We start from the raw sequence: 17,402 nt of genomic DNA, 5'->3' as shown, positions 1-17,402 counted from the left end.
TCAAAACTGTTTTGTTCACCGATGAGTGCCGTGCAACGCTTGATGGTCCAGATGGATGGAGTGGAGGATGGCTGGTTGATGGACACCTCATGCAAACACGGCTACGACGCCAACAAGGAGGAGGTGGAGTAATGTTTTGGGCTGGAATCATGGGGAGAGAGTTTGTCGGCCCCTTTAGGATCCCTGAAGGGGTAAAGATGAACTCCATACTGTATGTGGAGTTTCTCAAACAGCACTTCCTTCCATGGTTCAAGAAGAAGAACAGTGAATTCTGCAGCAAGATCATTTTCATGCATGATAATGCACCGTCTCATGCTGCACATAGCACATCTGCATCTCTGGCTGCTATGGGCATAAAAGGGGACAAACTTATGGTGTGGCCCCCATGCTCCCCTGACCTCAACCCCATTTAGAACCTCTGGAGCATCATCAAAAGGAGTGTCTATGATGGCGGGAGGCAGTTCACATCTAAGCAACAGCTCTGGTAGGGTATTCTGTACTTATGCAAAACAATTGAAGCAGAAACCAGCCAAAACCTGACAAATTCAATGGACGAGAGAGTTCAGAAGCTCCTTTCGAACAAGGGGTCCTATGTGCAAATGTAACATCACCTAGAATAAAGTTTTGAGTTGAAAACTGTTTGATTTCAGTTTGTAATAACCTGCTAATGCTTATAATTTCAAAAATGACCATTTTTTTGTTTTTTATTAAAATGAAAAGGTTGAAAACTCTGCTGTGCATAATAATTTGGAACATGCATTTTGAGTGCAGTTTGAGTGTTTTATTTTTTTTAAAATATACTGTTATCATAGGCAGTTTGTACAAAAACCTTTCAATTGTACTCTATTAGTTATTTGACTGGAAAATTACAATGACTGTGACTCGCCCCCTGGGCCTTGGGGTACCCGGAACCGGGCTTCTGTATGATGCTGGGAGTAGTAGTGGCGACCCGGTCCCGTGGCTCAGGGTGGTCAGATCAGTGGTAGTCTGCTATGTGCTTTAGGTAATGTCCGACTACGCCACCCGTGGATTGCGGCTATCATGAACCGCCGCTGCAAGGCAGTCCCCTGAGGCTGATGGTGTGTGCAGCTGAGATGGTATAACTCCCCACGGGGAGAGTGTAGCCCCAGGGCAATGTAGTAGATGTGGGGGTGATGGTTCAGGGAGTCCCAGTACCGTTAGTGCTGGCGAAGTAAGAAGCACAAAGACAACATGTTGCAGTCCAGGGTCTTTTACTCACAGTTCGCATACTCCAAGCCACTTCTGCACAGGTAGTGACTGCCCGAGCCGTGCCGTGTCCACCAGGTGAGGGGCTCGGTCAACCCCCAGGCAATTCCGGAGTATGGCACAGGACTCCCTTCTATCCTTCCTCTGGCTCGTGCCACACCAGTGACCAAGCTTTTGTCCAGCTGCCGCGGATCTACGCGGGTAAACGTGGGCCCCGTTTCCCGCTATCCTATATGGTGCCTTCCTAGCAAGGTTTAGTAGGGGGTCGCACCAAGTAATCATCACGACCTCCGGTTCTTGGCTGAGGGTAGTTTCTCCTCCACCAATTTGGGATCCGGTACCCTTTTCTCGCCTGACCCGTCACCCGGAATTTCCTGGGTCCTTAGGGTCCCTTCTGCCTTCTTGTTCCTGAGCCCTTCTACACTTTGGGTAGTTCTCTTCCTTTTCTGCTCCTTTCTGTTTCTGTTCCTTTCTGTTCCTGTTCTCCTCTCCTCTCTGGCTCCAGCCTTCACCCTAGGCCTGCCCAGTGGAGCTGGGCCCAGACTGAGCCACAGCTCCCTGTCAGCCCTCTCTGGCTGAACTCCTTCTCTCACTGAACTCAACCCAGAACTAAGATGGTGCCCACCTTATATACCCTTCCCTAGTGTGTGAGCTCAGGTGACCAGCAACCAATGAGCTCCTACCTATGCTCAGAAACCGTCCCCTCCTGCTCCTACATCACTGGGTTTTCCTCCCCCCTCCAGCCAGGGACATAGTCTGTCGTACCTGCATTACCGTATAAATGGGAGCACCGTTGAGCTGTCCCCCAGAAATGGGGTGTGTGTGATGCATGCAGCTAACTGAGTCCTGGTCCACACTCCATCCTTACCTGGGAGTGGAATATGAAACCTCTGGCAGAGGTGCAATACCCCTGTAGCGGCCGAACCCTCGGGGCGCTACATTCCCCCCTGGTAAACCACAGCACGCCCTCGGGCTGGAAAAGAGTAAAGACATTTGATTACAAGACATGCAAAACTTTTTCAATAACTTTTCACATTAGAAAACGAACGACATTGTTCAATTCCCTTTATGGGAAACACTTTTCTTTGTCACTGTTAATACTACCGGAACTCTTTTGTCATATAAAACATCATATAGCAGCATATAAAACTTTTTCATATAAAACATTTTTAAGTAAAACATATTCTTGGGTACTGGCCGCGGTGCAACTTGCGACCTGGTGTTCATTCTTCTTAAAGGTGCAACAGTCCAGCAAATTTGTCCTGAGGTAGACGCTGCAGTCTTTTTATAAAACCAGTAGGGGGCGCTTTAGGAAGCGCAACTATGTATAAGGGCGGCCGCTCTCAGTCCTCGGCCAGTTTTGGGAAGGGGAATGGCTGCTCTCAGTCCTCAGCCAGGTTAGGGAAAAGGGATGGCTGTTCTCAGTCCTCAGCCAGGTAACTTAGGGGGTGGGGCAACTTTTTATCAGTTCTATATCAGTCCCAACGGGGACCACACACTCAGTGGAAACAGTCCCACAACAGTTCTTTTTACCCTGACGGGTAACTATGTACAATCACACTTTACCGTTTACTGGTAACGGTGTCCTCCTGATGCTCCTTGCTCCTCCTGGTCGTCTTCAGGCCCGTCCGGGCCCTCTTGGTACTCGGGGTCCGAGTGGTACTGCAGCTCTTCCTCTGTTAGCCGGTGGACGTGGAGGTCGTACCACCCTTTTACACCCTTATGCCGGGTGTAGGTCACAACGTCACCCGGGTATAGGTCTCGTCCTTGATGTCCCTCTGGCAGGTGACTCTCGACGTCCCTCTGGGTCACAAAGACGTCGCTGATGGTCCCAGGATCTTTGATGAAGCCCCAGCCGTGCTCCATTTGAAATTTCACCATGGTCCCAGTGACTCTGGGACCGCTGGCGGCTCGGGGGTTCTGTCGGGCTCTCCTTTTCTGCTCCGCACTTTGCACCTGGAGCCGCTCTTGCCGGACGCGCCGCTCCCGCTGCTCTCTCTCAAACATCTCCAACTGCTGACGGCAGGACTCTCGTCGATGGCCTGCGTCCGCCCGGGTTTCTTGGGTGAACCTCATCAGATTTCCTCCGGTGGGGTCCCATTCGAACTGAGCGTCCTCGAGCGGGGGCTGGGCAACGTCCATAGGCTCCGGAACAGGTATTAGGGGTTCGAGTGCGGCTCCAGTCTCCGCAGACAGGCTTCTCTGGAGGCGGAGGTTGACATACTCGGGCGGCCAGATGAAGGGTTGCCAGTCCGGACAGGTGTGCTGGGCGAACAAGTCCGCGCCCAGGGGCTGTATGGCAGGGGGCACCGGTGGGGGAGCGGCGCCTGGGGGCACTCGGCCTTGCGACCAGGCCGATGATCGTCTTCCGGTCGTGCCCGTGAGTGGCACAGCCGAGGCCAGGGGCGCTGGCGAGGTAGCGGCGCCCAGAAGTCTTAGGCCTTGCATCCCGGCCTGTGGCATCTGTTTCTTTATCGCGCCCGGGGTTAAAGGGCACGGCGCGGGGCGGAGCGTGATAACAGCGCCTGCAGCCTGTGGCCTAGCTGGTAGCGGCGGAGGCGTGGTGACAGGTACGGTTCCCGGGGCTTCGGGCCTCGCAACGGGAGGCTGAGGCAGGCTCGCGGCTTCAGGGCTGGGGGTGGTGACGTCCCCGTTACCTGCCTCGGTCGTTGCAGCCTCCTCCGCGGCGGCGTCCCCGGACTCCGATCCTCCTTCACCGTCCTCAGAGGCAGGCGTGCTGCTGGGCGGTGGTAGCGCCTCCTGCAGTCGGGCCACGGCTTGCCGGGCCAACTCCTCCTTCCACCCGATCACATCCCGCTGCGCCCGGACCATCCTCCGGTCCAGTTCTTCTAGCGCAGCTTGCGCACGCTCCGCGTCCTTGGGGAGCTGTGCTAGCAGCTCCGCGAAGCTGCAGGGTGGCTCGGCCTGCAGCAGGCCACGCGCCAGGGTACTGGTGCTGCTCTCTCCTTCCATTCCCGGGTGCGGTCCGTACAGACTGATCCAGACCGCACCCAGCCCCACAGTTTTCTTCTCTTTCCGCCACCATTGGGGGTGGTCTTGGGGCAATCTGCTGACAATCACTTTCAGCAGGGGCAGCCCCCCCACCTTGATGGACATCTCCACAGCCATGCTCTTGGCTGTTGGGGGTGGGCTCCTTCTTTGGCGCCATTCTGGGACCTGGCCCACGATGGGAGATGGCTTCCTGTGGTCTTTTGGCGCGCACATTATGGCGCTCGTTCTTCTGGGGCGGGCGCCATCTTTAACACAGTGAAACAGTCTCTTTTCAGGCACGCAATACCCATTTGTGGCGGGTTGGTCAGAATCCTGCCGACTACGCCAAAGCTGACTCGCCCCCTGGGCCTTGGGGCACTCGGAACCGGGCTTCAGTGTAATGATGGGGGTAGCAGTGGCGACCCGGTCCCGTGGCTCAGGGTGGTCAGACCAGTGGTAGTCTACTATGTGCTTTAGGTAATGTCCGACTACGCCACCCGTGGATTGCGGCTATCATGAACCGCCGCTGCAAGGCAGTCCCCTGAGGCTGATGGTGTGTGCAGCCGAGTTAGTATAACTCCCCACGGGAAGAGTGTAGCCCCAGGGCAATGTAGTAGATGGTGGGGGTGATGGTTCAGGGAGTCCCAGTACCATTAGTGCTGGCGAAGTAAGAAGCACAAAGACAACATGTTGCAGTCCAGGGTCTTTTACTCACAGTTCGTATACTCCAAGCCACTTCTGCACAGGTAGTGACTGCCCGAGCCGTGCCGTGTCCACCAGGTGAGGGGCTCGGTCAACCCCCAGGCAATTCCGGAGTATGGCACGGGACTCTCTTCTATCCTTCCTCTGGCTCATGCCCCACCAGTGACCAAGCTTTTGTCCAGCTGCCGCGGATCTACGCGGGTAAACGTGGGCCCCGTTTCCCGCTATCCTATATGGTGCCTTCCTAGCAAGGTTTAGTAGGGGGTCGCACCAGGTAATCATCACGACCTCCGGTTCTTGGCTGAGGGTAGTTTCTCCTCCACCAATTTGGGATCCGGTACCCTTTTCTCGCCTGACCCGTCACCCGGAATTTCCTGGGTCCTTAGGGTCCCTTCTGCCTTCTTGTTCCTGAGCCCTTCTACACTTTGGGTACTTCTCTTCCTTTTCTGTTCCTTTCTGTTTCTGTTCCTTTCTGTTCCTGTTCTCCTCTCCTCTCTGGCTCCAGCCTTCACCCTAGGCCTGCCCAGTGGAGCTGGGCCCAGACTGAGCCACAGCTCCCTGTCAGCCCTCTCTGGCTGAACTCCTTCTCTCACTGAACTCAACCCAGAACTAAGATGGTGCCCACCTTATATACCCTTCCCTAGTGTGTGAGCTCAGGTGACCAGCAACCAATGAGCTCCTACCTATGCTCAGAAACCGTCCCCTCCTGCTCCTACATCACTGGGTTTTCCTCCCCCCTCCCCACTCCAGCCAGGGACATAGTCTGTCATGCCTGCATTACTGTATAAATGGGAGCACCGTTGAGCTGTCCCCCGGAAATGGGGTGTGTGTGATGCATGCAGCTAACTGAGTCCTGGTCCACACTCCATCCTTACCCGGGAGTGGAATATCACACCTCTGGCAGAGGTACAATACCCCTGTAGCGGCCGAACCCTCGGGGCGCTACAACTGCAATTCATGTAGGTAATTTGGGAAAATCTGAAAAAATATTATTTGCATAATAATTTGGAACACAGTGTATATATATATATATAATCATAGATGCGTACCTCTGTCTGAAGCCTTTATAGACTACGCAAGCGCGACACGCCTGCGCAGTCTGGCTCCAGACAGAGAAAAACGCATGGAGCCGTTACAGGTAAGAGAAGTGTGTATGACGCCGGAGATCGCGGTATGCCTAGGCACTGAACGTATACCGCGATCTCCGGCGCCATACTTACATGACCGGGAGGAGCGTTGCCGCGGCGCTTCTCTTCTCGCCGGAGACCCGGGCAGGAGTGAGGAGTCAGAATCGGCGCATGCGCATAGCGCTATCTGGCGCCTTTCTACTGAAGACACATTTGCAGTGTGTCTTCAGCAAAATGGCGCCGGACAGCACGGTATTGACATGGGGAAGAAAGGTGAGAACGGGACGCAGCGCTGGAGCACAGGGAAGAAAGGTGAGTATAAGTGTTCATTTTTTGTATGTGTGCAGCATGATAGGTATGAGGGGTGCCATACATACCAGGATTGGGGGGGTGAGGGGACCATGCATACTAGGATTGGGGGGTGAGAGGTGCTATACATACCAGGGTTGGGATGAGGGGACCATGCATACCAGGATTTGGGGGTGAGGGGACCATGCATACCAGGATTGGGGGGTGAGGGGTGCCATGCATACCAGGATTGGGGGGTGAGGGGCCCATACATACCAGGATTGGTGGGTGAGGGGTGCCATACATACCAGGATTGGGGGGTGAGGGGTGCCATGCATACCAGGATTGGGGAGTGAGGGAGTACCATACATACCAGGATAGGGATGAGGGGACCATGCATACCAGGATAGGGATGAGGTGGTACCATGCATGCCAGGATTGGGGGGTGAGGGCACCATGCATACCTGATAGGGATGAGGTGGTACCATGCATACCAGGATTGGGGGATGAGGAGTGCCATGCATACCAGGATTGGGGATGAGCGAGGCATTCATACCAGGATTAGGGGATGAGGGGTGCCACACATACCAGAATTGGGATGAGGGGTGCCATGTATACCAGAATTGGGGATGAGGAAGCCATGCATACCAGGATGAGGATATGGGTACCATACCAGAATTGGGGGATGAGGGGTGCTATAAAAATGCTCGCCACCCGCGCGTAGAACGGGTTCAATAGCTAATATATATAGATAGATAGGTACAGTATATATATATCTATATATATCCATGCAAAAATATGGAGGCAGCACACAGAGTAGAATAAAGTGAAAAGGTTTAATAGCCCATAAACCTTTTCACTTTATTCTACTCTGTGTGCTGCCTCCATATTTTTGCTTGGATATTTAAAGGACTGGTATGTACCTGGGGTTCATTGTTTTGCACCAAAAATACTTTATTGTGCTGTTTCCTATTTTTGTTTTTTTATGTCTATATACAGGGTGGTCCAAAAATAGGTGGACAGAAAGTGTAATAAGGTTATGAAGGGGGAGATTTATCAAACACTAAATTGCAGCCGCCTGTCTGGATCATCCTCCAATAAACCATGAATTAGACGTGGACGATAAGCTTTCCACCCAATAGATTTCAGGATTCACATGATAGAAGCTCGTGAAATTCCCAATTCCAAAGAGGCTCTTCTGTGGACTTTTATTGACTCTGAACAAATGTTTCAGCAACAAGTTGTGTATTATCTTCTGTACAGACTGTTTAGGGTCGACCAGTTTTTGGAGCATTAAGGATTGAGCCAGTGGCATTGAATTTGTCACGAATGCGGTAAATGGTTTGTCTCTTTGGGGCTTGAGTACCAAATGTTTCAGCCCAATTTGCTCTAACGGTTTCAGCATTTTGAGATTTCCAATACTCTGTTAAAATCCATTTTCTTTGATCTGTATTTAAATTATTTGCCATTATGTATTATCTGAAAAGAAAACAGATTTGGGGGAGATCTACCTGTGAAAACTAGATCTGTGAAACTGGCTCAGTTGCCCTTAGCAACCAATCAGATTCCACCTTTCATTTTCCAAAGAGTCTGTGAGGAATGAAAAGTGGAATCTGATTGGTTGCTAAGGTCAACTGAGCCAGTTTCACTTTACCTTCATAACCTTATTACACTTTCTGTCCACCTACTTTTGGACCACCCTGTATATATATATTGGACTCTTGAGAAAAAAAGGGGTAAAGGGGGGGCATAAATGTAATCCTGACATAAACTAACTATCGCCCCTCCCTCAGGAGACATGCATAGGCAAGGCATGAGCATAAAGCTGAAAAGGAGGATGAGCTAATGTGAAAAGAGAAGGGGGGACAACAGGAAGTTGGCCACACACCAAAAAGTGCTGACCTGGAGAATGGCCCCCATGCATATGAGGCTTAAGTGCTATAAATGTGTCAAAGCTTCTACACCCCCAGCTGTATTCCCGGCTTAGCCCCACCTTCCTCAGCTTGGATGACAGATTCTCTATAAATTTCTGGTTAATCTTTCATGAATATAAATTGAAGGGTTATTCCCAGAATAATAAGGTATCCCCTATATATATTGGATATCTTGCTGATCTCTAGGGGTCCAAATGCTGAGGCCTCCACCAATCCCAAAACTAGGGCTCTGGAAACCCAAGAACAGTGATCCCCAGCCCCATCTTCATTGGAGCAGAGGTGTAAATGCTCAACCTCCACTCCATACGGAAATGGCGTAGTGATGGACCATGCTTTCTCCATCAGTCCAATAGGCAATGAATGGAGCAGAGGTCAAGCATGGGCACCTCCACTACATCTAAGATGGGGCTGCAGACTTTGGTTCTTGGGATTCCAGAACCTTAATGTCAGGATCAGCTGGGACACACAATGATCAGTAAACTCTTCCCTACTTTATGCATTGGTTATTTTGGGAATTACCCTTTAGTACATAATATAATCCACAAATAATACACTCAAATTTCCCATCGTTGCCCTACTTGGCAGAACGCAGATAGCATTTATTGATTTCAATAGTCATGGTACGGATTGGGGATAAAAAGTCACTTTAAGCACAGCAATCATAGTAGATATACTGATTTAGTGCACACGGCACGTAAGCCAGATCTGTGTGCAGCAATTGTATTGGTTGATTCTGCAACTTGCCCATGAAGAATAGTTGTGCCTGTTTGGTCCTCACTTCATCAAGAAAGTGTCCATAGAAGACTGGCTACGTGTGACTGGAACAGCGGGGCATCTACTATGGCATTAAAGAGTAACTGTCATTTTAATTTTTTTTCCATACATCAATAGTACACATAAAATTAAGAAACTTTGTAGTATATATTTAATCAGAGAAATCCACTTTTTTCTCTTCCTGGTCTGATCTTTCATTCTCAAAATTCTCAAAATCACCAAGAAGTGTTTTTTATTTAACTTCAGCTAGTAGGCTTAGTTCTCACATTATTCCATGAATAAGGTTTAGCCGAAACGCGATGGAATGTGCTGTACCTAAGAGCCGCTATATTGCTCATTCTGTAACTCATCCTTGGCTTTTATAATTTGAAATTAAAAGTGAAGTTTTAACAAGATATATACAACCCTGGTCCTGCTGGAGACATCTTTGCTTGCTTTCTCATTACTTGAACTTTGGTAGCCCGTGACCTGGGCGTCTCCGCTGCAAGACTTCGTTGGGACTGGATGAGTCTGGCTATTACATGGTGAGCTGACATACGTTTTCCCTTTCCCTTTCCCCTTGTTTTTTCATATGCGTAATACAGCTACATTCAAAATCTATGGTACTGAAAGGAGGTGCACAGTTCTTTTAGTTGCGATATAACTAACTTATATGTTTAAGTATGCCATTATACAGTCATGGCCAAAAGTATTGAGAATGAGACAAATAGTAATTTTTCCAAAGTTTACTGCTTCATTTTTTGTAATGGCAATTTGCATATACTCCTGAATGTCAAAGAGTGATCAGCTTAACAGCAATTACTGTACTTGCAAAGTCAATATTTGCCCAGAAAATGAACTTTAACCCCCAAAACACATTTCAACATCATTGCAGTCCTGCCTTAAAAGGAGCAGCTAACATCGTTTTAGTGATTGATCCATTAACACAGGTGTGGGAGTTGATGAGGACAGGGCTGGCGATCAATCAGTCATGATTAAGTAAGAATGACATCACTGGACACTTTAAAAGGAGGCTGGTTCTTGGTATCATTGTTTCTCTTCAGTTAACCATGGTTATCTCTAAAGAAACACGTGCAGCCATCATTGCACTGCACAAAAATGGCCTAACAGGGAAGAGTATCGCAGCTACAAAGATTGCACTGACTGATATTCTGCAAAAGGTACAGGGAGTGGACTGCTGAGGACTGGGGCAAAGTCATTTTCTCTGATGAATCCCCTTTTCGATTGTTTGGGACATCTGGAAAACAGCTTATTCGGAGAAGAAGAGGTGAGCTCTACCACCAGTCTTGTCTCATGCCAACTGTAAAGCATTCTGAAACCATTCATGTGTGGGGTTGCTTCTCAGCCAAGGGAATCGGCTCACTCACAGTCTTGCCTAAAAACACAGCCATGAATAAAGAATGGTACCAGAATGTCCTCCAAGAGCAACTTCTTCCAACCGTCCAAGAGCAGCTTGGCGCCCAACAATGCCTTTTCCAGCATGATGGAGCACCTTGCCATAAAGCAAAGGTGATAACTGTAACGGGTCTGGGAGGCGGAACCTCTGAGCAACTTATACAAGGGGGCAGTCCTTGTAAGGAAGCGGGTGGCGACCAGGGAAGACAGGCAGGCGGTCACAGCAGGTGACCGGGACAGTCTCTGGGTAAACGGGCAGGAGGTCACAGCAAGTGACCGGGACAGTCTCTGGGTAAACGGGCAGGAGGTCACAGCAAGTGACCGGGACAGTCTCTGGGTAAACGGGCAGGAGGTCACGGCAAGTGACCGGGGCAGTCTCTGGGTAAACGGGCAGGAGGTCACGGCAAGTGACCGGGGCAGTCTCTGGGTAAACGGGCAGGAGGTCACGGCAAGTGACCGGGGCAGTCTCTGGGTAAACGGGCAGGAGGTCACGGCAAGTGACCAGGGCAGTCTCTGGGTAAACGGGCAGGTACGACCTGTGACGGCTGAGCCTCCAGGTAGGCTAGCAGGCAGATGGCAGATGAGTGCTCCCAGGTGAGCAGGCGAGAGTCTCAGGATAAGCAGGTGGTCACAGCATGTGACGGCGGAGCCTCCAGGTAGGCTAACAGGCAGGTAGCAGATGAGCGCTCCCAGGTGAGCGGGCAAGAGTCTCTGGACTGGCAGGTGGTCACAGCACGTGACGGCGGAGCCTCTAGGTAGGCTAACAGGCAGGTAGCAGATGAGCGCTCCCAGGTGAGCGGGCAAGAGTCTCTGGACTGGCAGGTGGTCACAGCACGTGACGGCGGAGCCTCTAGGTAGGCTAACAGGCAGGTAGCAGATGAGCGATCCCAGGTGAGCGGGCAAGAGTCTCTGGACTGGCAGGTGGTCACAGCACATGACGGCGGAGCCTCCAGGTAGGCTATCAGGCAGGTAGCAGGTGAGCGCTCCCAGGTGAGCGGGCAAGAGTCTCTGGACTGGCAGGTGGTCACAGCACGTGACGGCGGAGCCTCCAGGTAGGCTATCAGGCAGGTAGCAGGTGAGCGCTCCCAGGTGAGCGGGCAAGCTGGTCCATAGACAGACTGACAGGTGTCGGAAGGCAGACCATCGGACTTCAGGCTAGCAAGCAGGAAAGCGGATGACAGGCAGGAATCAGGCAGCAAACTGGCAGGAGACTGGCAGGTAACTGGCAGGTAACTGGCAGGTAACTGGCAACGGGACCTGAGGGCTGAAGCAGAGTAGTGAACAGTGCAACAACATTGCTCGGGCACCTCCATTTTGGAGGAGGTGCCTTATATATGGAGGGATCCTCCGGCCATTGGCCGGGGACTCCTTAGGGCGACGCGCGCGGCCCCTTTAAGAGAGGGGGAGCGCGCGCGCGCCCTAAGCACAGTGACCGGGGGAGAGCGGGCGCTGCAAGCAGAGCAGGAGGAAGCCGCCGGGCACGGAGCAGAGAGGTGAGGGGAACAGCGTCCCTGCCTAGCAGGAGGCAGGGACGCCGACGCTACAATAACAAAATGGCTCATGGAACAAAACATAGAGATTTTGGGTCCATGGCCTGGAAACTCCCCAGATCTTAATCCCATTGAGAACTTGTGGTCAATCATCAATAGACGGGTGGACAAACAAAAACCAACAAATTCTGGCAAAATGCAAGCATTGATTATGCAAGAATGGACTGCTATCAGTCAGGATTTGGTCCAAAAGTTGATTGAGAGCATGCCAGCGAGAATTACAGAGGTCTTGAAGAAGAAAGGGCAACACTGCAAATATTGACTTGCTGCATTAACTCATTCTAACTGTCAATATAACCTATTGGTACTCATAATATGATTGCAATTATATTTCTGTATGTGATATAAACATCAGACAAACACTAATAAAAACCAGAGGCCAGCAGATCATGTGAAAATATAATTTTGGTGTCATTCTCAAAACTTTTGGCCATGACTGTACAACATATTCCCATTTGGCTGTTATAAATGTCAGGCAGCCGCTTAACTCGCTCCATAGAATTGCCCTTTCTTCTGGTTATGCCATGTAGCTAGTTTCTCACACAGCAGATTTTGGAAAAATTGCTCTGCAGCTTTTGATACAGTTTTTTTTAGCTAAAGTCAGAAGTTGACCCAGCAGGAAAGAGAAGAACAAGTTTTTAACTCATTCCCACATACTGGTCTCTGTCTTTGATGCTGGCTCAGGAACTGAGCGTGCATCTTTCCTGGCAGATGATGTGTGAGCTGTCAATCTCTGAAAGCAGCAGTTAGAGCAGAAAATGAGGGAGCCCCATTTCACAACATGATCGCGGGGTGCCAATGGGATGCCATGGCAGCTGAGGATCAGCTGAAGGCCCCTGTGCCTGCCATGATGGTACTCCTATGAAGACCAGCCATAGTAATGTCTTCCTTAGCCAACTTGACCAGAAATGATTTACGAAGTAACAAGTCTCTGCCGATGTTCACAGGACCCCTTATATCGATGGTAGCACAATTTTTACATTGTTGTCAAAGGTTATGTAAAGGTTCAGACCTCAGCCTGGCTCCTATGCATTAATACTGATCTATCTGATTAGACACTTGATACTAAGCAACCAGATCTTCATGGAATTTCTTCATGGTCGTCATGAGGATGTGCAGCTGCTACATATCAGAAGATACTCTGTCCACACTGTCAGAAGAGAAATTCTTCAGCTCCAGTGCTGAGTGAAGGACTGAAGCTTCCCATCACCCTCACCATCTTAATGAGCCTTCCCGGGCTTTCATGAGAGGGGAACGTAGAACAACAAGTGGTCAGACACAATTTCACGTCTTATTAATTGAACAGACATGGTCAATAGTATAATTTAAGTGAAGGTCCACTAATTTTTAAGCCTGACATCAATGCACTTGTGGGTTAGCATCAAAGTGGCCAACCATTGTATTAGGGTTCACTCATATTAGGGTATAAATCGGACGAGTGCAATGCGAGAGAAAAAATTGCATTTCACTCTGACCAACGTTATTGAATGAGTCAGTGCTGATCTGAAAGTTTTTCCTCAGCTGTAATCGGGCTGAGGAAAAAAAATCTCAGCATGCTGCGAGTGGCCGCGTATATCAGGCGAGACTCGCCAATGCAAGTCTATGGCTGCGAGGAAAAAAAAATGGACGGCAAAACAATGGGTAGTCGCGGCTTGCGCCTGCGCACTATGCTTTGCCCTACTGCGGGCACAGCCGAAAACATAAGAGAACATTCCTGCAGTAGGATGAAAGCATAGTGCGCAGGTGCGATGTACGATTTCTCTGCGCAGGTGCGAGATTTCGCCAAGCAATGTGGATGACGCAGGAGGCGTCATGCACGTCAATCAAAGCAGGAGGAGGGCGAGCAGCAGCCGGGAGGAAAGGCCAGAAAGGACGCCAATCAGACCAGACGGACTGGATTACCATACAGCACGGGAGAACTTCAAAAGGTTTTCGGGGGGTTATACAGGGGGAGTCAGGGGGTTATATAACCATTTATAGAATGTAGCACAGGCACTGAATAAGGTGATAGTTTTAGTTGATATATGAAAAAACTGGTGACAGGTTCCCTTTAAGTCCTTGCTTTTTTGTCGTATTTTCTTTAGTGATAAAAATGAAGTTTACTACAGTACTAGCAAAGTGAATGTGATTTCTAATATGTCATGCACATGCTACTTACTTTTTACTTGCAGATTTGGACCTTCAAAGTTTTTTTTTTCTTTTACAAATCTGCAGAATGTCAATTTTTTCAGCATTTTTGCAGCGTTTTTCACCCATTCAAAATGAATGGGAAAAAGCACAAGTAAAAACGCAACAAAAACACATGCAAAAACGCAGCAAAATGCATGCATTTTATGCAGCATTTTTCCTGCCAACTCTCTTTTTTGCATCAGAAAAATCTGCTGCACATACTAAACGTGTGCACATAGCCTTACAAGCCTTGAAACATGACCATTAATAAATGCTAAATCAGAAATTCATCTAGGAATAGAGTCTGGTTGGCTGAGTTTGATATCGTTTGGGGAACATGTGGAAGTTTCGGTTCTATTTAAAGAGACCAACTAACTCAGTATGGGGTCTTTCAGTCTCGTCACGTATTGATGTATAGGGTAGATACCTGTCTTACGAGATACTTTCATTCTTCAAAAGTGCTAATTTGCATGAGTTTTTTTTCCATGAAGCATTACCTGTAACACTCCATATTCATCTGGTCTCTTTAAGGAGAACCAGTACTCTTCCCACAATGCCTCTAGGGCAGACTTGGGCAAAGTGCGGCCCGGGGGCCACATCTAGCCCTCTAGCTGTTCCAGTCCAGATCACAGAGCGAGACAGCCAAAGGGCTGAAACTGTGGCCCACGAGCTATATCTTGAGGCTATGTGGGGCACATGCTGTACATGGGAGGCTATGTAGTGGCTCATACTGTATATAGGAGGCTATGTGGGGGCTCATACTGTATATAGGAGGCTATGTGAGGGCTCATACTGTATATAGGAGGCTATGTGGGGGCTCATACTGTATATAGAAGGCTATGTGGGGGCTCATACTGTATATAGGAGGCTATGTGGTGGCTCATACTGTATATAGGAGGCTATGTGGGGGCTCATACTGTATATAGGAGGCTATGTGAGGGCTCATACTGTATATAGAAGGCTAAGGGGGAGCTGATACTATATATAGGAGGCTATGTGGGAGCTCATACTGTACATAGAGAGGCTACGTGGTGGCTCATATTGTATATAGGAGACTATTTGGGGACATACTGTAGATAGGCAGCTGTGTGGGCTCATACTGTATATAGGGGGTGTTAGCATACTTAATTCTGCTCAATATTAAGTCATACAATTAATATTAATATAAAATAATAAATAATATGGTAATATTAATATTGAGCAGAATTAATTTCAGCCTATTCGTTCGGCCCTGCACAACAGTCACGGTCTCTCATGTGGCCCCTTGGGAAAATAAATTGCCCACCCCTGCTCTAGGGGACCGTACTCAGCCAAAAAGACTCAACCCTAAACTGATGAGCTGCAAAATACCCCAAAACAGGCTTTCTGTACTCCGTTTCTATCTTACCAGTTTTCCTTGGTAATGTTACAAGACTCGTAAAAGGGTTGGACATTGATTTATATGGTAGCTCCCTTACCCCCTACAAGTTGGTGTTTGCAAGATAGTTTCTTTCATTCTGTGACAGAGCTATTTTGCTTGCCCTGCGCTATGACATTAATATGTTTATTACCCCTGCACAGTGACATCACTGTTTTTATCACTTCTATACTATGTGTCCATTGAGTGTATCATCCCTGTGCTATAACATCACTGTGCTTATTGTTTCTGCATTGCGGTGAAGTGGAATTTGCTCCTGTGATTTGGTGCCTGAAGGCATCCGACCATTCCTCTGCACATGAGTTGGAAGCCCTGTTTCTTATTCAGCTTTGGGACTTAGGTACACGTTACTCGTCTGCTTATACAACTCATTCGTTCATTCCTTTTGTGGAAACTCAGCCTTTTTTTTCATTGCCATGTAGTATAATTAGCTGTCGTAACGAAAAATGCATGGAGGCCATATGTCTTACTGTATCATTATGGTAATTACTTTTTTTTTTACATGGTAACCATTTATATGACTTTTCTGTACTTACGTTTGTAGGACAAGCTGAGTTGAAGGTCATCCCAAGGGTAAAGTTACCAAAATCCACAAACCAAACCTCAAAGCTTCTCAAAAATGGAGCGTTCAACTCAGGAGCTGTTCCTCAACTTTATGATTGTCCTGATCACAGTCATGCTGATGTGGATCCTTGTGAAATCTTATCAGAGCTAAAGACATCACAAAGACCATGGAGCAGTAAAATTGTCTCCACGGAAAAATGTGAGACTTTCTTTCCACCTCAAGGTGTGCTGTGTCTTGTCACCAAGTCCCTAGATCCATCACCTGCAGTTTAGGTCAATGTCAAATCTACATATGCACCAATCCTTGGCCTTGTATCCAGAGTGTCCTTCACCCTGATCTTCCCAACCTGAGCATTCACTTGGCTATGATTGATTACTTGGCTGTGATGTGCACACATATTTGAGTGAGATTTAAACACAAGAGAAATGTTTAGTCTACCGGAGGAAGTGAAGAGAAAAATGTAAAACATTTTGCCTTTTCAAAATAAAAACCAGGAATATTTGGATTAAAGTAAAATTGAACATTTGGATTCCACGTATTTTTTAGTGCAATAAAAATCTTCCCACCAAATGTTATTACATTAAACGTGTTTTCCTGTATTTTCTTTAAAGGGGTTATAAACTCATCTTTGTTTCCTGAAGCAGCGCCACTCTAAGGGATAGGCTGTTTTTGGTATTAAATTTAAAAAAAATAGTATTCACGCTGATACAATGGACCAGGAGATGATTAAGATATTAAAATTGATACTTTATTAATAGGATTAAAAAAACAAGTATAATATATATTAAACAAGAAGCATATAGATGCTTGTGATGATATTAAAAGGAGATCTCTTTGGAGGGAAGGTTCACGGGTGGTCCCTTCGTAAGTAGTAGTCAATAGGTTTAGGCTGGGCAGTCGGCTTTGAGCCAAGGTATGGCTTCCCCCTGAAGGGGAGAAAGAAAAGGTAAATGATTGTGTGACGGGGTAGAGGATTGGTGAACGTAGGTTAAGGTACCTTTTTGATTAAGAGATTCTGTTCAATGGACGAGGAACTGGCAGGTGGTATGTATATGGAGAACCTGGAGAAAGTATAAAGGATATGTGATAATACTATCTAATTACTGTTCAGGGTTTAGTAGTTTGAGATGTGTTGGAAGGTTCTTTACCTGGAGGGTTGGAAGGAAGGTGGTGGTGAAGTAGGGTATGCCACTGGTTGATTCAGAATACGGCTGGTAAATCTGGTAAATAAAGGGAATTACGGATGCTGCAATATTCTAATTA

The 17,402-nt window shown here is 48.3% G+C and overlaps 1 protein-coding gene across 2 annotated transcripts in view; it reads left to right on the top strand.

The window, feature by feature from the left end:
- Positions 1–16,724, top strand: part of LOC141249698 (sarcolipin) — a 28,598-nt gene extending 11,874 nt beyond the window's left edge. For both annotated transcript variants that reach the window (XM_073669768.1, XM_073669770.1), the window contains one exon: positions 16,119–16,724. In XM_073669768.1, the coding sequence (XP_073525869.1) occupies positions 16,194–16,289 (96 nt within the window). In that variant the 5' untranslated portion in view covers positions 16,119–16,193 and the 3' untranslated portion in view covers positions 16,290–16,724. The remainder of the gene's footprint in view (positions 1–16,118) is intronic.
- The last annotated feature ends 678 nt before the right edge of the window (positions 16,725–17,402 follow it).

The sequence above is a fragment of the Phyllobates terribilis genome, unplaced genomic scaffold (genome assembly GCF_046119375.1).
Source record: "Phyllobates terribilis strain yellow unplaced genomic scaffold, ASM4611937v1 Scaffold_2__4_contigs__length_985480577, whole genome shotgun sequence".
NCBI lineage: Eukaryota > Metazoa > Chordata > Amphibia > Anura > Dendrobatidae > Phyllobates > Phyllobates terribilis.
This window is presented reverse-complemented; position numbering and strand designations above follow the sequence as displayed.